At 36.4% G+C, this 22809-nt stretch overlaps 3 protein-coding genes across 3 annotated transcripts; 1 reads left to right on the top strand and 2 right to left on the bottom strand.

The window, feature by feature from the left end:
- LOC18609597 (protein-tyrosine-phosphatase MKP1) lies at positions 7108–12128 on the top strand. The gene is made up of 2 exons (XM_007044784.2): positions 7108–10320; positions 11658–12128. Exons 1-2 carry the CDS (start codon positions 7804–7806, stop codon positions 11727–11729), a joined length of 2589 nt encoding a protein of 862 aa, XP_007044846.2. The 5' UTR covers positions 7108–7803; the 3' UTR covers positions 11730–12128.
- On the bottom strand, positions 15412–20453 carry LOC18609596 (coilin). The gene is made up of 13 exons (XM_007044781.2): positions 20140–20453; positions 19988–20052; positions 19613–19894; positions 19268–19489; positions 18971–19040; positions 18520–18597; positions 17889–18057; positions 17719–17759; positions 17036–17233; positions 16781–16852; positions 16540–16692; positions 15838–16015; positions 15412–15765 (listed from the first exon to the last, which is right to left on the bottom strand). The coding sequence occupies exons 1-13, from the start codon at positions 20326–20328 to the stop codon at positions 15560–15562; spliced, it is 1923 nt and encodes a 640-aa protein (XP_007044843.2). The 5' UTR covers positions 20329–20453; the 3' UTR covers positions 15412–15559.
- On the bottom strand, positions 21186–22740 carry LOC18609595. The gene is made up of 2 exons (XM_007044779.2): positions 22353–22740; positions 21186–21493 (listed from the first exon to the last, which is right to left on the bottom strand). The coding sequence occupies exons 1-2, from the start codon at positions 22673–22675 to the stop codon at positions 21484–21486; spliced, it is 333 nt and encodes a 110-aa protein (XP_007044841.2). The 5' UTR covers positions 22676–22740; the 3' UTR covers positions 21186–21483.

Below are 22809 nucleotides of genomic sequence, written 5' to 3'. Positions count from 1 at the left end.
TAAGTGTTCGGACAACGCTATTGCGTCCAACAACATGTCGCAGGCTAGGGGTCGAGAGTTGAGTGTCGGCTTATTGACTCAAACTCATCCATATCGATGGATACTTCCGCATCTTCTCAAAGGAAGGTAATTTCCTCTACTCCAATTTATATAATTAATTATATGTAGTCAATTTAGTTAATTAATCATTGTGTTTTACTAACAATAAGTTTATTTTGTAGAACTTTTGAGGAGACTAGCGTTACTACAATGATTACACGAATTATCAGAGTAACTTTAGTGGACCTTAATCGATATGGAGGCAGGTTCTTCAAGAGCATAAAGAGAACATGGGGCGTAAATTCGAGGTAACAAAAGGATATAGTATTAGAGTATATCTATAATAATTTCCCGTACTAATATATATTTTTCTTCAATGTAGGAATATTTTAAATGGGTTGCTATAGATGCAACGAAGGTTCGATCCATATGAGAGAAAATTTGCAAAGACTACCTCAAGGATCTATTAGCGGATGAGCACAACAAGGCCAAGATGGAGACAGGTGGCCTCGATGTTGATCTTCTATTGACAAAGGGTACAACACGACCTTGGATCATTGTTAAAGTATGGAACCAACTAGTTGATAACGTATGGTCCAAGACCGAGTGGCAGTCACGTTCACGTCAGACCAAGCAGAACTATCTGATAGAGAAAGACAGCAACGTTGCAAAACATATAGGTGGTTCTTTGCCTTTCGCCTTACACCAAAAAAGGATGGTATGTGGTTTTATTTTAATACTATAAAAATCATTCACTTAAATAATACAATTCTTTCTGTTATTAACGATTACGATACTATGTAATGATGTATTTTTATATTCTTATTCTCTTTTAATGATTACAGTCTGAGGCAAAGTAACTCCAGGTGACGTTTTCCAAATTCTCCGAACGCACTCACAAATGGCAGAAAAGTAGTGGAGAATTTGTGGACAACAAGTTCAAAACTATCTGTGCAAAGTAATACGTGTGTTTATATATATTCGACATATATGTTGCTTACTGATTAAATAACTTAATAATTTTAATTGTTTTTCTATTTGTAGGAATCATACACTTTAGCTTTCTTGCACAAGTACGGTGAGGAGCCGTCGACCCAACTGAAATTTTATCTTGAGGCATGGATCGAGGCCATTGGAAAGCCCATTAGTACTCACACCCACATCTACGAATTTGGCATTAGAGTCCCTGTTTTGATATTTTTAGATCTAATTGCGACATTTGAGTTTGCTAGCGATCCTGAAAGTGCACAACCTCCTCCTTCTTTTGCACTTAAGCCCAAAAGATATCGACAATGGATTAATAATGTTAGTACTTGATGATGTTGATGGGTAGAATTAATAACTTATTGAAGGTCATTGTAGTAAGGTTATCGCCTTCAGACACCCTTCGAGTCTTCCTCATCACAACATTTGGGTCTGCTGCATCCACCACAACAGCAACCACCCCCATCCCCTACATGAGGTTTTTATCAGATACTTATTTGGATTCTTATCATATGTTTACATTGATTTTTTTTATTAATTATGATTTGTATTACATTTTCATATATTTTTATATGCATATATGTTTTCTATATGTTTACTTTATCAATAACAACATCATATAATAATTTTATTACAAACCGGACAAAATTTAATTTCCTAAAAGAAAATCGATCCTATAGTTATTACCGACGGAATTCGTAAATTACCAAAAAAATTCATCAATTATCAACGAAATTACCAACGGAGTTCATTCACAATACCAACGGATTTGAAGCCATTGTCGATGGATACTACTAGTGCGCTTCAAGGCTAGCTCTATCTGCTATCCGTCAGCAAACCTTTCAGTAAAGACCGACGAAAATGGTGATGTTATCTTTCTGTCGATAATCATTGATGAAAATTACCAATGGATCTTAATTCATCTGTAATGTTACTAACATAAATTACTGACAGAATTCCCCCATTACCAACAACATATCGGTTGACGGATCCGAGCTTTTGCCAATGGAATATTCAGTCAATAATTTACCGATGCAATATTTCATCACTGACGGATTTGTCATTTCTGACCACAGTTTTTTCAATTGAATACCAATGAAAATTTTTGTCGGTAATATAACATGCTAATGAAATATTAACTATTATTGACAAAATTTTTCGTCAATAATATTCTGTTTTTCTGTAATGGATGACATATTAATGGCAAACTTGACGACTTGGGATAACCATATATGCATTGAATCTTGAGCTCCTTTTCTTTGTTTACATGCGCTTGCATTTCAAAATGTTCGTAATTTCTTTTAATTTTTTATTAAGATTTGGATTGTTATGACTTGAGATTTCAAATATTTCATACTTTTTATGCTTGTTGTATTTTAATAAAATTTAAATTTTGATCATTAATATCTTGTTTAAGACATAATTATTTGTTTAGTTGTGATTTATTAGATGTGTAGTTAGAATTTAACATTATTATTAACAGATTGTCATAAAATTAATCTATCAAGTTGAAATTATAATATGTTATCGATGAAAGTCTATTACTAAAACACAAAATTTTCAACGAATTTCTAATTTTTTAAAATAGATTTATGATTTCTCTCAAGAGATTTTGACTCTTTTGATAGATTTTTGACAAATTGATAATTTTTTTGCTATATTTTCAATAGATTTAAGAAGAATTTTCGACTTCTCTTAATGGACTTTAAACGTTTCTTACATATTTATGACTTTTCTCCACAAATTTTCAACTTTCTCCAACGAAATCTTGACGAATTTAGTAATATCAAAAATTTAAAATACGAGAAATATTAGATTCATTTTTGACCAAATTTTCTGGAAGTTGGGCATACATTTGCCAATCCAGTCAAAATATTATATCTATCAGGCGTCTCCCTCAGGTGAAAAACATGTATGCCACTTGTCAGGTATTTATTGGATGAAAATGTCTTGCTAGTTAGACTCTTTAGGCAACCCAAACCCTTCGTGATGATGATCTTTCTGCCACGTGCAGAGAATGCGTTGGTTGAGCCATTTCTACCAAACTCAAAAATCTGACTTGTTTTTTTTTTTTAAAGTTATAGAGGAATGTCATTAAACGAGGAGGGAAGAAGACGTTTTCCCTCCACCCAAAGACAAAAGTCATCCTTATCTACGTAACACCGAAATATTGGTTGGTATACTCACATCCAGATCAGTATACTTTCCCAATATCTCGCCCTCTGATTTCATCCTGAACAGATACAAGAAAGAGAGACCAAAAGAAACGGTGATTCCTACCTATTTACAAAAGCTGACCCCGACCGAAAAACGTTACATCCATAAAACAAATCATTTCTCCCTATGCAGAACATCCAATTCCTCAAAACAAATCCAACAGCATCCTATTGTCCTACATTCCACAAGGAACCAGAGGAAGATCCAAACATTTCTGACCAAAGCGCAGCAAGGAAATCAAACAGCACAACTTAATTGAAAACTCGCAGCATGTCTGATTAGAGTTGAACTCCCTCTTTTGCAAGACTGTCAACCCTCTGGTTTGCCTCACGTTTGATGTGATGAATCTCCCAATCTCCTAGCTTCTCTTTCATCCTTTCACTCTGTATCAACCATTTACGCATCCTCCAAAGCGCTTCTTTCGATTACTGAATCCATTTAACCACGTTATTCGAATCACTTTTAATAACAAGTTTGTGACCATCATTCCACCTTGAAACCGCGAATATCATCATCGCTTCCTTCACTGCTCTAACCACTGCCAAGTTTGCATCCCCAATGCCAATTGATTTTGCAAAGAGAATCATCGGTTTTCCTTTATCATTGCGCAACATCCCTCCAAAAAATCTGGATTGTTTAAGTTGCTAAAAACCCTCTCTACTGTGTGTTAGCGTCCAATTGGTTGAGTACTATTTGAAAGTTGAACATAATATAAATATTCATAAACATTGTTTAATGCATGAAAAATACTATTCGTCCTAGCATTTCATATCTGCCCAAAAATTTTATCTTACTTGATGTGACAATATTCTGTTAGTTAGTATGATTATAATATTTCATTGATACATGATTTGACTGACTTATAAATTGATAGACCCCATCTCTAAATTTATTTAATAGCTAACTATTAGTCAAGAATACAAATATTTGGAGTAAAAGTAATGACAAAGTAGAATGACTCTCATTACATTTATATAATTTGTGAATAGTTGATTAAGTAGTTAAAAATGGAAGAAAATAATATTACTCAAAAAAATAATTGCTTCTTGAATGACTAGCTAATATCTAAATGATACACTGTTACTTCAAAGCAAACCATTCACCTGACACAACCAAACCATTGAAAAGCCAAAAACAGAGAATCGAAACCAAATGTAAGACACCAACCTGTGGATCCACCATCCAAGTAACAGCGTTGGGTTTTTTTTTAGGTTGGTTTAAGTTTAATATATATTGCTGCTACCTTGTTTTTTGATTATCTGGGTGTGATGCTGCCTGGTTTATTTTTGGTTGCTGGTGGCTTGAGTTGTATAGGGACTTTTTTGATCTTATCGCTTTTTCCTACTCTAGAGTGGATTTGTGGAGATCATGCTAACCTCCTGGGTTGTTTTGGGGGATGTACATGTTGTGATAGGAGATATAGAGTCTTTCTTTCTTGTAGATTTTACTGTTACGAGTAGGAAGACATTAACTTGCTCTTCTTTGTTTCTTTTCATTAATGAATTCTATTCTTTTTTTTTTTTTTAAAAAACAGCATTGGGAATTTGGGGTGTGTTGTTTAAGTGCTCGTAAACAAAAAGAAAGGTGCAACTGTTACCGCATGCATGTATTAATGTTAAACTGTAAATGGCTTGAGTGGCCTCTACTGTATATGATGAGCAAGTTGGGAGGAGTCGAACACTAGTCTTCCATTCACACATCTGACAATCTCTTTCAATCCACAGGAAAGTTGAAAGTTGAACACCCACTTGCGTTTGTCCCCCTCCCCTCGGGTAAGTTTCCGGCGTGATCTCTTCAATTTGAAACTAGTACAACAAAACAGCAGTCCTACACTTCTACTCCTAATGGGGGGTTTCTAACGGAGACGGTCAAGTGTCCGTCCTCTAGGGATTTGCAGTTTCGTTTCATTGGCCCGTGGTTGAGGAGAGTGAGCTTGTCATCTTTGGGTCAAATTTCTACTACGGTCGATCTGCCCAATTAGGTTGGGTTGGAAGTTTCAAAGCAATAGCCTATCAGCCTGGTTTTGTCTCATTCACCCAACTGGGGCCTTGTCCTTTTCTTGCTTGTTTCTGGTTAGATATAATATTAGTACTAGCATTTTATTAGTCGTAAATTTAGGACAAGATTGCTTTCCTAACTCCTTTTTGGCATCTCACATTGCACTTCACGGAAAGTCATCGCTCCGGCTTTGGAACTGTGGCGGGCCTTTCGTTTTGACTTCAATGGACGTGCGATGGTTTTTATTTTATAAATTTCGCAAATACAAGACACAGGAAAATAACAACACTTGTGCTTGGTTTTTTTATTTTGAAGTGCTACTTAAAAATTATTTGGAGTTGCTTCAATTAATAAATTTCTTAACTGTTGAGATCCATAGCTTAATATTGCTATCAGTCAATAGTAAAAAGAAAGCTAAAAAACTGGAATTAGAATATCAAGTTATGAACTTTGGTTGAACATTTAACAAAGGATGCAACCTAGTACTAGCTTGTTTAAAGTAATTTTTTTTAAAATATATATATATATGTACAAAATAAATTTAATTTTATGAGTTGTAATACTAAAGAATATTGTATTTTTTGAGATACTAGAATTATACAAAGCTTGGAGTATTTATACATAGAGAGAGAGAACTCTGAATAATACCCCTGGTTTAGGCTATTCACAAAATAAGCATGAAATTAAGTCACGAAATTCCATTAACGGGATGAAATCAAGGATGGTCAACCTCCTCCCTCAAGCTCAAGTTGGTAATAAAGCAACCAACTTGAGTTTGGATGCAAGGTCCCCAAAATGTCCAAGTGGATGGGCTTTAACTTAATAATAGCAGAATAAATTTCTTATTTAAAGAGTTGAATTCAACTTTTTTTTTTCTAAATCTTGAAAAGAAAGAAAGAGCAAAAATGGACTGATTAGTATTTTTTTTAGAAAAGTACTGATTAACATTAGATCATAAAAAATATGAGCTCGTATTGGTAAGGGGTGTAATCGAGTTGATAAAATACTTGGATCGATTGAAAAAACTCATGGCTCCAACTTTTTATTTTTTGTACTCTAGTTTGGCTAAAAAGGCAATCCATTTACGAATTGAGTAGATCTAATTATCATTAACCTATATAATGAGTTTGATACTCAAATCAAGCTTCAACTCAAAATATAAATTTAAACAAAAAAATATGTAAATAAATATTATATTTTATTTATATATAATATTAAAAAAATTCAAAAAACTTGATAAAATTCGGGAGCTAATCGAAGCTAAATATTACAAAACGCATCAAATTTAATTATTCATTTAGTCGGTTCAAATAGCTTAGTATATTTTTATGAAAAAAAAAAAGCAAGGGAGAAAAATAATAAAAATAAAAAATACAAGAAAAGGAAAAAGATTCCACTACAAGGAATAGTTTACATAAGTCATTACTGAAAATATGTATTATCTTTTACCTACATAGCTAAATTTAAACGGTGTAATAAATTTCATAATAATTTTTTTTAATTGAAATAAATGAATTAAAAAAATATTAAAAATTAAATTACATTCAAGAATTGAGTTCGTTGTTTGTGCATGATCTTTTTATTTAAAAATAAAATTAATTTTTTTTTTAATTTTAAAAAAATTAAATTAAAAAAATAAGTGACGGTTATTAAAGAAAAATAGTGAGTAAGTTTAATAGAGTGCGTTTTTAGTTCATCATCCACGATTATATTATAAAAAAATAAAGAAGAAAAAAATTTTAAAAATAAATTATCTTTTATCTTTCATTCTTCACTCTGCAACTAAAAGAAAAAAGAAAATTCTTTCTTCGAAGCAATAGTGTAAATGACATCACAAGACTTGACATGCATGATTAATACGCCACAAACCATGATGACATGTCACGTTGACCCATTCTCACCTTTCCTTTCATTTCCAAAAATCCAACAAACGCCTTCCCATGGGCTACTGCAACTGAGCCCGCCACAACTCGTTCCCTCCAACTCATTCGCCCCTTTCTGTCGCTGTTTTCTTCCTCTCTCTCTCTCTCTCTCTCTTTGGTTGAATGGTTTTTGCTTTTTGCAGTAACCTCCTTGACAATTCATAAGAAAATTCCGCTGCCAAAAGTTTGAGTTTTCCAATGACTCGTAATTTTTTCTTTCTTTTTTTCTCTTGGTTTTGTTTGTCCATTTGAAGGTAGACTCCAAGTAAGTCTCTCTTCAAAAATCTCAGCTTTATTAAAATAAATAAACAAAGTTTATTGTTTTCTTCTTCCTCTTTTGTCTATCATAGTTGGATTTTTATTGGTCCCATAACCATACCAGCTACAAGTTTTACTGGGTCATATTCGTTTATGAATTTTCTTCTTCTTTCTCTGTCTAAACTTTGTACATACAGAAAATAAACAAAGAAAGATAGGGAGAGAAAGAGTCAAGGGGTTTAGGTAGAAAAACAGGGCTCTTTATTGTCAAAAAGACCATAAATTTCCCATTTTGAATGGCCTTTCCCGGAAGTATCCTTTAATGGGTATCAATTAATTTGTTGGAATTTTGGTTAGAGTTCTTTTTTTTTTTTTTTAATTTGAGATGTTAGGCCAAGAAGAAAAAGACCGGCATGCCGGGGCTGCTGCTACTGCCCGGAAACCATATCTACGGTCAGTTTCTTGGACTGACCGTTCGCCAACTAAGCCTAATCCGAAACCGCCACAGAACACGAAGGGGAGGTCTTGTTTGCCTCCCCTTTCAATAACTAGAAGGCCCGTGGAAGAGTGGCCAAAAGCTGGTTCTGATGATCTCGGTGTTTGGCCTAATCCCCAGACGCCTAGAGGCTCTGTTAAGCCCCCTGAGAGTCCGGGTTCCAATATGGAGTTTCAGTTGAGGAGAGATAAGCTAGCTTTCTATGATAAAGAGTGTTCCAGGATTGCTGATCATATTTTTTTAGGGAGTGATGCCGTGGCAAAGAACAGGGAAATTTTGAGAAAAAATGGGATTACTCATGTATTGAACTGTGTTGGTTTTGTTAGTCCCGAGTATTTCAAGAATGATCTTGTTTACAAGACACTTTGGTTACAAGATAGCCCTTCTGAGGATATTACCAGTATTCTGTATGATGTGTTTGATTACTTTGAAGATGTTCGAGAACAAGGCGGGAGGGTTCTGGTGCACTGCTGCCAGGGAGTGTCAAGATCAACCTCTTTGGTTATTGCCTATCTCATGTGGAGGGAAGGCCAGAGCTTTGAGGATGCGTTTCAATATGTGAAGGCAGCACGAGGGGTGACTAATCCGAATACAGGATTTGCTTTCCAACTTCTGCAGTGCCAAAAGAGGGTGCATGCTGTGCCCGCAAGCCCGAATTCTGTGCTTAGGGTCTATAGAATGGCTCCGCACTCATCCTATGATCCTCTTCATCTTGTACCAAAAATGTTAAATCATCCTGGTAAACAAGGACTTGATTCACGTGGGGCGTTTATTGTGCATGTTCCTTCTGCTATATATATTTGGATTGGAAAGAAATGCAACCAGGTAATGTCGAGTAGTGCTGGATTGGCTGCCAATCAGGTTGTTCGGTATGAAAGGGCTCAGGGTCCTATTGTATCGATTAGAGAAGGGGAAGAGCCTTCGGAATTCTGGGATGCCCTTGCTACTGGACAGCTCTCAGCAGATGGTTGTGACAGAGCAGAGGTCAGGAACGTAGATAATTTGACTTCTAATAACGATAAGATGGCTTCGTCAAATAAAATTTGGGTCGGTGAAAGGAAGGTAGATGATTATGATTTGGATTTTGAACTGTTCCATAAGGCACTGGCTGGTGGAGTTGTTCCACCTTTTTCAGTGTCAACCGCTGAATCAGAAACTTGTCTTCCTTCCAGAGAAAATGGTTGGGGTAGGCTAAGACAGAAGTTTGCTAATGGCGTCATGAAAGAATTTGTGAATTCATCCAAACTGGGTTGTAAGTTGACTCCAGTCAGTGATCGATCTGACATGGTTATTGACATTCATAGAGATTCAGAAGATAACGTTTCACTCTCGTCACCATCATCGCCGTCAATCTTTCCATGTGGTTCACCAGACTCCTTCGACTGTTTCCCAGATAGTAGCCCAATTCGGAGTCCAGGTCCTTGTGAGGAAGTAGAACCGTCAGTTACTCTTTTTGATTCTCCATTGCCACCAAGGTCTCATTGCAGTTCACCAAATTCTTTTTCCTCTTTTGTGGCTAGCAGCCCAAAATTCAGTTCCAAGTCTCCTACACTTTCACCTTCAACATCTGACTATGCCAGTTCATTTACGTTTTCACCCTCATCCTCTAATTGGTCTGACTTGTCATATTTGTCTTCTCGGCAGCCATCACCCTCTGGCCTGGAAGCTACTGATCTGTTTTCAGTCAAGAATGTTTCCTCGCCAGATAATTCTTGTTTGCCATGTAAAGAAACTTTCCCTTCACCGACCCAGACATTTTCTTCTGACCTCACTTCGAGGGCGGCAAATACTTGTTTGCCTTGTAAAGGTACTTCTCCCTCAATTGCTGAGCGCAGGGGCAGTCATCCTCCACCACGTATGCTTCTACCATCAGTTGATGAAGCAGGCCCCAGGAATCTTGTAAGGTCTTGGTCCTTTTCTCTGCCCGACTTGGATGATGATGTAATGAATCAATTAGATTGTAATCAATATGAGCCTGAAAACAATAGAGAAGAGTTAATGTTAGATTCTGAAGCTGTTGCTGCTAGTCTTGAGTCACATAGTGGGACTGAAGATAAAAGGGAATATGGTGAATGTCATCCTCAATTCGGTGGAATCTTTGAGAAGGGTTCAGGAGTAACCACCTCGGCCCTGTACCATTGGCCTACACTCAATAAAGTGGAGATGAATGGATCTCACATCCTTGAGTCTGGAGCAACATATATGTTGTTGGCTCCAGATGCAAGCTTGGGTACAAGTGATTCTGGTGTTTTATATGTCTGGCTAGGGCGTGAAGTTGTGTGTGAAAAAGGACAGAGCCAATTTGTAGGCTGTGAGGAGACATACAAGGATAGCCATCCTCACTGGGAATCTGTTGGCCGTGACTTTCTTAATAAAATGGATTTGCCCCTAAATGCCTCTATACAGGTAACCTCCGCACTTCTATTCTGAAAATTACATAAGAAATCTTATTTTCCTTTAAAATTTGTGGTTTTTTAAGTCTCTGTTCAATAGCTTATTAGTGATTTAGAATTCTGCATGAGCCATTAAGTGGAATCACTTTTCTCTAGGTCAGAAAGAAGATTGAGAATAACATTGAGGGTAGTTGTATTAGTGATCTGTAATCCATTAGCTGCAATTTCTGTGAATTTCTATATATATATATCTTCTAGTTCAAGAGGCCAGATTTAAGTATAACAATATATTTTTGTTGGATTCTTGTCGATGTACATCCTCATGTAAATGATGTGAATAATACCATGCTTAGAGCTTAGAGAGGTATTGTTGTGAGACTTCCACTTCAATATACATTTTTTTCCTCTTAGCTTGGAAGAAGGGAGAACAGTAGAGGGAGAATCGCCACCCACTCCTATAAAAGTAGTGGAGGATTGAAAAGGAATCAGGTTACATGTGTAAACTTGGTTGTTGATCCTCTCCATCAAACATACAAGCTCTAATTCCAGACTGCTACAAACTTTAGAGTTGATAGTGTTGAAATCAAGGGGCACATGATTCTTTTCTAGTGAAGTTAACTACTGAAGAGTGAAGAAACAAGGAAAGGGTTTCTTGTAGTGAGATGCATTAATTGAAGTTGGTTTATTTGATAAAGTTTTAGAGGTTAGGCTGGTTAAGCAAGAGATCTATGCGTATTTTTGGTCAATTACCAAAAATGGTGCTGGTTAGGTCTGGTTAGGAGCTGATCAAGCTTCCTGATGTTAGAGAACCTGTATAATTGCAGTTATTGTTGAATAGGTCATTGATCAAATATGTTACAACTTTTTTATTTTTTGCTAAAAGAAAAAAGGATATGGAAAATGGGAGGGGCGTGGTTAAACTATAGCTGCTCAGAAGTTGACAGGCGGAGTCTAGACAGGCATGTAAGTCCCACAGGCACTCTCTCAAACGAAGTTGGATACAGAAAAAGAGGGGTGTAAAGTAGAGGCATTTGTGCTTGCTAACTTGTATATTGTTAGCATAAGAATTTGGCTTCTTTGAACAAAATTTGTTTTCCTCTTCGGTAGTCTCAAGTGTCTTTTGACAATCTCCTTGGGCCTTTTTTTTGGCCTAAACCTGAACTTATTCAATAGGTTGTGTGTTTTATTGCATTATTGTTATAGTTTAAAGCAGTCTAGACTGCTGAAACCGTAGGAAGAAAACCAGACTACTACACAGACACGGGTCTCTTCTTATCCCTCTGGTTTTTCGTTTTGGTTTGATATTATGAGCTATTTCTCTAATGTGGAAAATTTATTTGCAACATGTAGATAGTTACAGAAGGCAAGGAGCCAGAGCAGTTCCTGAACCTTTTCAACTGTTTTATCGTTCCAGAAGGCTGAACAGGGCAGCCATGATTGAGAGTGGCTAAACCATGACGTAGGGTTTCTTCAAGAGGCTGGTAATGATCTTTCTTAGCACCCTCATCGAATGTCAGAATGGAGCAATTGCAGCCTAGTGAAAAAAAGGGAGTTGGGCATCCCAAGCAGTACAGGTCATAACTATATGCTTGTGAGATGTATCATTTGACCAGATCCGAGGTATTGTTTTAACCATGTACAGAAATTAAGCCTGCTGTACACACTAATAGGAAATCCAAGTAAATACTCGGTTGAAATAAGCAGTTGTGAAATTTATTTGTCACCACCCTGTTCTTCAGTTTTCCGACTGGCTACATCCAACAACGAAAGGTGTTGCTCTTTGGGTTTGAAAAGAGAATCAAAGTGACTTTCATTATTAAAGTGTTTCCCCCTTTTCCCGGTGCATCTTCTCTGTGGTTATCACGAGTCTAACAAAATGGTTGGTTTCAACGTGTTTAAGTATGAAGCGAGGTGTGATTTAGACCAGACCAGACACAGGCTAAACCATGAATCACTAGAAAATCATCGGAAAAGTCAAATTGGTGTCTATCAACTTCAGTCGACGTTCAATGTAGCAAATTCCCAAGACAAGGTATGAAAAGCAGTGCTTGGGAAGAGGAAATACATTGCCAATAAACGTAAACTAGTCAAATTTGCACGCTTTGAATAAGGACGTATTCAATCCGACCCTAGAATACTTACAATTATAGCATTTACTTAAGCCGATGAAGTTCAAACATAAAGCCAAGCAGTCTAATTAAAACAGGCGACCAAGACGCAACTACACCATAAATTCAATTTTTCTGAAGAGATAACTGGTGGAGGCAATTTTCAGTTGAATCAATTTAATCGATCAGTTCGGTTTGGTTCAACATCTTACGCAGATGTTTTAATCTTTGACTATTGTCATTTGCACCACTAGGTCCAACATCAAAGGATGAAAGATCCATCCCTTCTTTAACCTCTAACAAATCATCAACCTCCTCTCCATCTTTGCATCATCCCCCAAAATCAAACATATAAAAATGAGGTGATTGTTTAATATTGCATCTTCATTTACTAACCTCCAAGTGTATGAGCATTTTGCTCCTCTAGGGTGAGTCCAACTCTACACACCCAGTTGGGATGAAGGATTTTCCTCGATAATCTAATAGTCAATCTTCTCAATACACTCACACTCAATAGGATCGAATGTTGTCTTCTTGCTGTAAACCCTACAAACTTAAACAAAATAAATGAATTTGACTATCATATTCCAGAGTCGTCTCCATAATGAACTAAGTAAACAGAGTGACATAACAAATTAACAAGATAAAAGCTACATACCCATTTTTCAAACGGATATTGAGAAGTACATAAACAACATCATTACCTATTCCTCCTCTTTGAATGGACCCTTTCCAACACGCTCCTATTTTTTTCACAACCAGAGGAAGAAACAGTTTGACAAGAAGTCGTATACCTGAATTGTGCAAATTTGGAGTGTCGTGCCCAAACAACCTCCGCCATTCATCTAGAAGATAAAAAGTGACATTTAATATGTAAGCATCCAAAACTAAAAAAACATAATAACAGAAATTCACATTACGTAATTAAAATAATTTCTTTTGACCATTGTTACCCAGTCTTGAAATTTTGCAGAAGCATAGGCTACCTCTAGTCCAAAATCATGCATAAGCTCTCAAAACAGAGTTGTCTCATCCAACAACTTGGTTTTGCTAACCCCAATAACTTCGTTGCTAACAACATTTACAAGCCCTTCCATAACCTTGGCTTCTGACAACTTTTTTTGATCATACAGAAAAGCCAGATTCACTCAATATGCAGCACCATGGAGATCATAGAGAAGCTGCCGATCCTATCTCTCCTTTATGATGCTGGTATAAGGATCATATAGTCTCTTTCTTAAGTTTAAACGATTCCTTAAAAATATTCCTTTTGGACAATGGACAAGCAAATTGATCATTGACTAATATCCTTCAAACCTCCCATATAGTACATCTAGTGTCAGTGTCCAAGTGGTTCTGTAGGAGTTAATAAGCAGCTGCAATTCTTTTTTTGCAGCCTCCAGTAAGTCGACTCATAAAGCATGATAACCAGGATTTTCATATCCTAAACCCATGGATGCTATAGCATCTATCATTGGCTGAAAGTAGGAGGAATTTGCAGCATTCATCGGGATACAAGCATCATAGAAAAAGTGAGCAACAGCTAAGTCTGCTTGACGCCATTTCTTCTTGCTCTGGAGTTTGGCCTTAATAGTGGGCTGAGAACCCTGTTTAGTGCCACTAGGATAATAAGCTCCGACCCCTTAAACAGCCCTTAGCCTTTTGTTTGACGCACCACTACTTTTACTACATCAACCGGCTTGGGAGGAAGAAGTGGAGTCATCACCATGATCCTTGGGAATGTCACCTTCAAACTCATGCACACTACACCCAAAGGGATTTAGAGCTTCCAGTTAATTCATTCTCCTTTTCCTGATCTTGAATTTCCTTCAAATTTTCTGGTATTCTGAAATGGACATTCCCAGGAGCCTTTTTTACATGGTCAAACATCACCCTTTTGTCCAGCAAGATGCATTTTCATTCTATTAATACCTCCACCTTTCACAACTTTCTCACAAAAAGAATACATGTTCATTTTCTTCCCATCACTAGCTCTTGTTCAAAGATGTAAGCCTAGGCTGGATCAGACTTGGTATGAACAGATCGTGCAGACTCTGATTAATGTTTGAGTAGATGACCGTGTGGAGCTAGGAGTGTCCATTATCTGTTAAAAAAAAAAAAAGAAAACATAGCAAATATATAAATATACTACATAGCCGAGGAAAAATTAGACAGAACTTTCTGAAATTTTAGACCTATCAAAAAATTTTAATCAACAAAATAGACATAGTTATCTTAAATTAAACTTAATCAAGGTACAAATTTAAAGTTTAAACTTAGAAGTTAGGGCTAAACAAATTAAATTACCAACCTTTGATCTTCAAAAGAGTATCTTGGACACTATCATGAATTATCTTAAACAGAGTACATAGCTTTTCATTTTTGGGCCTTAAAGAGTAAATCAAACAAAAATAAAAATGGTAGCTTCATAGACAAATATCTTCACAGACCAATTACAAACAAATATGACACAAAAAATGAGGAGGAGAAATAAGCTAACCTTCTTGAAGTGAGATGCAGCAGGAAGAAAAATGTAAAATGAGGCAGCTGGTAGAGAAAGAAAACGTTAAACAAAGCCTTGAAGAGTGAAGACCAGAAGAATGAAGAGAAATGAGAAAGTAAAAACTTAAAAAGAAAGCAAGAAGACTGTAGCTCGAGCTCTCGGCATTGGCAGTGTAGCACACTTTACCTTCTTGTATATTTTGGTGCCCTGCTGAAAAAGTCAAAGTTTCAGCTCATTTTTATAGCCCAAAGCAAAAAGCTGGTCCAACAGTTTGCCCCTTCGTAACAGTTCGATCCCCCATTTTTTACAACAAACAGTTCTACCTATCATGCTGGATCGGTAAGGATGGCAGGTTGCTATTCAACTGGTTGAACCAGCCAGTCTGCACTTGATAACTTTGGATAAAACAAACTGGCTAAGTCCACCAAAAATTTCCCCATTGAATTAAAATTGGAAAAAGAAAAAGATTAAAGCTCCTCTACAGTAAAACAAGTGAAAAATAAAACATTTGCATTCCATACAAAGACATTAGCGTTTGATGGCACCAGAGACATTCAAGTACATTAAAAGCAAAAGCCAAAACAAAACTGCCTTGCTCTCATCTTTTAAAGGTTCAAAAACATTAAGGAACTACACTTAAATTATGTTGGTGATGCTCCCATGATCCCATTTTGTGCTCTTAAGAAAGCCATAGTTGGGCCCAGGGCACTGCGTCTTAGGGCCCTATAGGACCACGAGCTCCTACCTGAACTATCTGTTTGACTCCAACCATCCTCTTTAGAGAGCTCCACCTTCTTTGCACTCAAAGCCTGGCTAATTTCTTCCCACCCATTTACGACACCATTAGCTACCAAAAAACACGACAAGTGAGCACTCAATCACATAACCTGATGTTGAACACACTGAGCATTATTAATACCTTGAGCAAGAGGAGGGGCTGAGACAAGGGCCGCTTCCTTGCTGCCATTTGGTTGTCTATTTTTTAAAACATTTGGATCTTCTGCACAATTTTCACTGATGCCACCAGCAACTGATATTATGGTATTTGAGTTGCCATGCTTGATGAGACGGACATCAATTAGAGAGGTATAATCTATCTGGAAAAGAAAAAAACACTTCGTTTGTTAGCTTTCTGCACTCCTGAAGCAAGCACAAAAAAAAAAAAGAACAAAACAGCAATCGGAGCTTAGCCTCTGGCATGTAAATTTACAATGGACATGAATTCCAAAAATGTGGGTCCCAAGAAGCCGTGATTCTATTTATATACTCAATCATAATTAAAGCCATTTCTGATCCTGTAACCTTGAATAACTTATGGGGCAGGCATCACTATCTTATATTTCCAGATAACATGATTCAGAAAATAGTTTAATCTACCATGAGAGTTTGAACTATCAAAATGTTCATTCAACATGCATGACAAATTTTCACAAGCACAACTATAATGTCTGAGAGAACATATAGCACAACAACATGTCCAAGGATTGGGCAAGGCTAACCTTAATACTGTATACCTACTTTACAGGCTTGAATTCCAATGTTGTAGATACAACACAAGGAGGGCATTAAAAACAAAGGAATTCCTGATCATATGAAGAGTTTATAATTCGAGTTTATATACCTCTAATGAGCCATCTTCTCCATAAAGGGATGTATCTGATTGTAGTTCAGATTCATCCTCATCTATCTTTTTCTCAGAAGCATTTGGATATTCCGGCACTGGTGTCAGAATGATCCTGTTGGATTCAGCATCATAGTCTGATATTTTCCCAACCTATAGGCAGAAAAATTGGGTAAATACAAAAGTCCATGTCATTAAAATTAGGAACTATAAAGCAACTACAATTCAGAAAGAGCAGTACTCGGAAGGAGCAAAGCTCAGGGGTCCAAGATGATGATAGCTCAACTAAGCGATATGCAACAAAATCTCCCTCCTGCAATATATTAAAAAAAAAAATTAATGCTTCTATCCCTGACGAATATTAATTTGAAACCGATATATGGCATAATAAACACAGTACATATAGAAGAATATGCCACCTTGTTTCACTCAAAACAAAATTATACTCATGGAGAGAGAGAGAGAGAGAGAGAGAGAGAGAGAGACGGCAAGGAACCTTAGGCAAGCTAGAATAGGGCATAAGCTTGTCAAAGTCCATGTCATCAGTTATGGTTGCCTTTTCCTCAATAGCCACCATTTCGGTACTCACTTGGCTAAAACTTTTATCATCATTCCTTTTCAGAAATGGAGTTTTCTCCTTGCCCCATTTTTGACCCTTCTTCTTGCTGGTTATTCCATTCCATTGAAAGGTTTCCTGACACGACCAAACAACAGAAATTTGACATCAACAAAACCATAGCCGCCATCTGAATAAGCAACTATGTTAGAAAAATAATGCACTGATGAACTGGATTGAGCAACATCCAATATGATGATGATAATAACAATAATGCACTGTTAGCGGGATGTGCCGAAATAGCTGATTTAGCTCTACTTTCCTCTGTTTCAAGTAAACAGTGAACAAGCATGCAACAGCCTGGAAAGAAATGAAAATAAGCTATGTAGATATTTGTAAATGAAATATTGCAGGAAAAATAATATGATATAAACAAATAAGCTAAAACACTAAAATCCCCCTCCTTCCAAGATAAGATCACTTTGTGGAGAAAAATCTCTTTGTCCACCCTCACTCTTTAACCCTATTTGCCGCTGGCTGGACCACCTCTCCCGACCAATATTTCAAAAAGAGGGAGCCACAATGAAGGTCACAAAGTTCATAAAATTATCCATAAAACATACCACTGAAATTTGACTTTGTTGGACAGCTCGCTCTGCATCTTCTGGAAAACAATAACGCATGTCAAACACACTGTCAAAGGTATCTCAACCTCTATGTTGCAATTCCAGATTATGAAACTCTAATATCACCCAGCTAAGCCTCAAGAACCAGAAAGAGATAGAACCAAAACCTGTTTCCAGGGGCTCAAAGCGAATATGTCCAGGCCTAATTACTACTGGAACCATGTAATCCTTGACACTGCTATTGCCAACTGGTTGAAGATGTTCTTCAGAAACTTCGAGATTCTCTTTTGCGGGTGATTGCTGATTATCTTTCCCAAGCAGCTGTTTGGAAGGCAGCTGCAAGTCAAATGAAACAGAATTATCATCTAAGTCAATAATGTATGAGTTTCTTTTTTCTAAAAGCATATAGCTAAGGACAAACAAACCATGCAACTGATTTATTAGTTTGACAATTTATGGCTTAGAAAGCAGAGTAAGAAATAATGCACACAAACAGCTGCACACGTTCATGCATTAGAACATGTAAGCTGTAACCTTCAGCTTACTATAAACAGGAACATATCATTCCAACTCTTAATTACATCCATGTTTCATCTGCATACTAAGCAGATAAGAACAACAACACAGAAAAAGTGCATATATTACAGTCATCCATAGTAAACTAGAAAACATCTGAATTGTCAACTTTAATAACGAATGTGCAAGCATTATTCATTATTAGACCTGATTGTGTGTAGACCAAAATCTTGACCTTAAAAGCCCAAAAGAACTAGACAATATTTATAAAGTCTGAAATACCTTTTCCTTTTCAATTATGGCCTGCTCCCTCAACCATCGCCTTTTGGCTTTTTTACGTCGTGCGCTTCTGCTAGGGGGCTGGAAAGTAAAAATTTAAACAAAAACTACAGTGGAGTTAGAATTTCAATACAGATAAAGCAGTAAGCAAGCACAGTTGACAAACCTAAAAACTATGATATTATTAAGCAATTAAGAAAGTAAAATTCTAAATTCAATGCCGGGAACATTAGTCATCTACATTGAACCACCATATATGAGATGGTTGAGTGCATTAGGTAGCTGCACGGGCTTGGGTCTATTGGTCCTGCTAACGATGACACCAACTCTTCATGTAGATAACACAACTTTATAAACCAATTCTCTAAGAGATATGACACCATCTCAGACATGACCGATTCCTCATTAGAAACTACTAATCAAGTCCATTCAAAACAATAACATCAATCAAAACCTTTTTAGCTTCACTGGTTGTCTGAGATACAACCACACTCCCTTTGCCAGTTTCTTGAAGCTGGGGGAACCTGCAAAACAGAAACATGCAAATGAAGAAATATTCTTCCACAAGCCAATAAGGGAGGCAAAGACAAGCTATTTAAGTTAATCCACACACAAGCAGTTTGCAGAAAAGATGAACCAAATCATTGCAAATGAGGGACAGAAAATTCCAAAATATTTAAGTACTCAAAATTTTCAATCTATCTCTCTTATAATATGTTGTAACTACCCACATTACCAGGATAGAAATTACCTTCCCACATTGGTATCATCATCACTACTTTCATCAGTTTCAGGGTTGCTTAACTTATCTGGTTCTCCCTGTATATCAACTGGATTATCCTTCCCAATAACCTTTTCTTCGGGGAGAACAGTTCGCTGATGAGAGCTTTTGCTTTTCTTGTGATGGACATCATTTCCATTATCTACAGAAACAGGAGATTTTCTGGCCCTAGACAGTTTACTTTTCTTCCTCCTGTAATATAAATGTAATTAACAATGGAAATTAAAGATAATAAGCAATTACCAGTGCAGATATCTAGTAATTTAATAAATCAATAAAAATACAGTTTTCATGAGACTGGGTAAAGTAACTTACTTAGGTCTGGGAAGCTTCTCCGATGCCTTTCTTTTCTTTGAAACAATGTTTTGAATTGGAGTGCTTTCCACATGTTCCTCATTCTCCAATGGCTCGAGTTCTTGTTCATCTTCTTCCGGTTCACTTTCATATCCCCCAGTTTGCTTGTCAAACTCCTTACTGGCTAGAAGCTTCACGCCTGTATTCACAGGCGGTTGCTCTACTATTTCTAATTCTTCCAAAGAATTCAAACCGTCACCTACCTTAATAATCTCAGTCCGCTTACCTCCTTTTTTCTTCACACTATTTGCAAATTAAACAAAAATAATTACAAAAAGAGCACAGGCATACACCAACATACACACAAAAAAAAAACATATTTATAAATAAACTAACCTGATAATATCTTTATCTTTGAAAATACAAGTTGACTCGAAAGGTGGCAAAACAAAGCCGTCCATCTGCGATGAAAAATTAATGCTATAACAAAGCACAAAAATTATAAATTAGGGCATGAAGAAGCAAGAGAGAAACAGGGAGAGGCTTACGGAAAGGATGAGGCCGTGCGGGCAAGATCTGTGGAGGTGGAAAACGTAGAGAAGATGAGAGGAAAGATCCAAGATGGTTTGGTGTTGGGGTTTAAGGAGAATCCAGCTTCGCTTTAGTCCTTGTTTCTTCTGTGACTTGTTCAGAATGTTGCGATCCTCGAACAGCAAACGGAGCCTTGTCGTCTCCATTTTGTGAGGACTGAGGATTTTTGCTGCAAAGTCAAATGTTCATGCTATTTGGCCTTCGCTTCTTAAACCCTCTGCTATGGGGGTTTCGTGGTTTTTCTAATGTGAGTTAGCAACTGTCAGACTGGTCCGAGTCAGCTCAAATTTTACTACAGCGGGTCGGGCAGTGGGTTGGGTCGTGGATTAATTTAATTAGTACCCGATATTCGTAACTAAGACCCAGAAATGACAGTTGCCAAAATCTAACCCATCAATTTCACTTATTTATTTCTTGAATCAGTTAAGAAAATTTAAATAAATTATTATTTTTATTATGTATAATTAAATTTTAATAATTACAAATTAATTAATTATTATTAATCAAAATATATAAAAAATACCATATGATCATTTTTAACTATATAAAGACATGTTGTATCAAAGATTCTTCGAATGCTCTCCATTTGTAGGGCAGGATTACCACAACACGAAATGGGCCGGTTACTGTCATTACACCTTGTGATCTTTACTGGTGTGTTTCACCATCTCCAACTTATGGGAAACTGAATGAAGGGATGGGCAATCTAGCACCAGAACACAGAGACATTTTAGACACCAAACAAATACATTATATAGGAAAAACTGAATTAAAACCCATCCATCATTGCTGAGGAAATCCGCCACAATTTGCATTCGCTTTCAATTCACTTTCAACAGCATAGTTGAACATTTGAAATTAAGCATTTCAAAGCCATCACTCCCAGATGAAAATTATAGTGAAGATGGGATTGCATAGTTTGCTCAGTTGCATATTGACAGCTGCTTACACATGTTTTACCAGTACACAGATGTGAATGAATAAAAGCATCTAATCATCACCATGGTCAACAATCTTATAGTTCATGTTGAGCCAATAACATAACAGGAGATCACGGCTGAAGAAAAGTGTATTTCATGTAGTAATTGTTTCATCGCACAGAAAGGTCTCATCAATTTCTCAACCAGGTAAATTCCTGAAAGACTACATTAAATTGAAATCAGTACAACGCCACCGCTATTCGCCAACTGATGAGGTTTAGCAAAAATAAAAAATAAAAAATAAAGTTTGCATGATCCTTAATTCCATAAGAAAATGAAAATTTTTCTGCAAAATCACCAGCAACTACACCAAAGCTGTCCTCATAGACCCCTGCATATTTAAATAAAGTTATCAGTACCTTAGACATGAAATGCAAAGCAAGAACCAAAGGAAAGATCTTTCAGTTGGACGTGATCAAAGTCTATGAACAAGACATAAGAGTCACTGCTCATCAGGAATGAAAGCCAAAACTTAATTTTGAGAAAAGACTACAAATTCTTAAAAACCAATCCTTTGTACAAATTTTGATAGTGCAAAACTCTAGCTGCAGAGAAACCCGCAGCAAATCTCATCAATCTATAACCTCTCCATCTATCTATAATCTATTACCTATATCTTTATCTACATTCATTTATGACCTATAATCTATATGTATAATATAAGATAATTGCGTGTAAAATTTTTTATTGACAAAAAAAAAAAAAAAGAAGATTTTTTCTTCATTTAACTTCTAAGTTGCCATTTGAATAATTTTTTATTACATTTCCAATTTTATTTATAAATTGATAGTGATAAGATTTATCTTATATATGATAAAATTTCTAATTCCATTGAATCACTTCCATTAGAAAATGATTTGGTTGGTTTAGAATTCTGTGTTCAATATATTTCTAAATTGTAGCATTTATCTATAATTATTATTTTTAAAAAAATACAAGCGTTCATGTGCATTACAACAAATACTAGCCTAAAAGGAAAAAAATAGCATTCACATCTCCCCAAATCAAAGAAGCACAGAGTTTGAAACATTGAAAATATTGACAGGAAACCAAGAACATAGTGGTAAAAGATAGTCACTTAGGTCATCCATAGTCTATCTTTTTCTTTAGCTTCTTTTAAGTATAGCTATCTAAGCCTTGTACTATCAATGAAAGAGAATTAAAAAATTTTAGGAACTGAAAGAAGGTACCTGACTTTCTTGATGAGGATAGTTTGGAGCTTGCGAGCAAGCTCCTGCGATCGAATCTTACGCTCCAGATTCTTGCGTGCCAAAACTCGCTTCTCCGAGTTCTTAACGTGATGAGTCTGTTCCTGCTTTATCAGCCGCTCGATTCCGCTCGATTGCATCTTCCTCTGCATCAACACCAACGCGCGCTCCAAGTTCCCGTTCCTTACCTTCACCCGTATCCCTCTCCATTGCTGAATCTGACTAGGATCACGACCCAGAGAGTTAACCCCCTGACTCGCCGGAGCAAAGATAGTAGCACTAACTCGCCTGGCTATAGCGTTCATTTCTGCAATACTTTTTGGTACGATTTGGGATTTCCCCTTCCCCTGTGTGAATTATTAGGGCTTATATTGATTTATTGTTAAATTTTCAAATGAAATGACTAAAATGCCCTTAATTAATGAAGGTAATTTCACCC

This window comes from Theobroma cacao, chromosome 2 (genome assembly GCF_000208745.1).
Source record: "Theobroma cacao cultivar B97-61/B2 chromosome 2, Criollo_cocoa_genome_V2, whole genome shotgun sequence".
NCBI classification, from domain to species: domain Eukaryota; kingdom Viridiplantae; phylum Streptophyta; class Magnoliopsida; order Malvales; family Malvaceae; genus Theobroma; species Theobroma cacao.
This window is presented reverse-complemented; position numbering and strand designations above follow the sequence as displayed.

Excerpts from the sequence above, each read along its gene's own strand:
- LOC18609597 (XM_007044784.2), top strand. The coding sequence starts at position 7,804 with ATGTTAGGCCAAGAAGAAAAAGACCGGCATGCCGGGGCTGCTGCTACT. Across the intron at positions 10,321-11,657 it reads CCCTAAATGCCTCTATACAG|ATAGTTACAGAAGGCAAGGA; the intron begins GTAACCTCCGCA and ends TGCAACATGTAG.
- LOC18609596 (XM_007044781.2), bottom strand. The coding sequence starts at position 20,328 with ATGGAGACGACAAGGCTCCGTTTGCTGTTCGAGGATCGCAACATTCTG. Across the intron at positions 20,053-20,139 it reads CGCACGGCCTCATCCTTTCC|ATGGACGGCTTTGTTTTGCC; the intron begins GTAAGCCTCTCC and ends TTTTCATCGCAG. Across the intron at positions 16,853-17,035 it reads CCTATTCTAGCTTGCCTAAG|GAGGGAGATTTTGTTGCATA; the intron begins GTTCCTTGCCGT and ends AATATATTGCAG.
- LOC18609595 (XM_007044779.2), bottom strand. The coding sequence starts at position 22,675 with ATGAACGCTATAGCCAGGCGAGTTAGTGCTACTATCTTTGCTCCGGCG.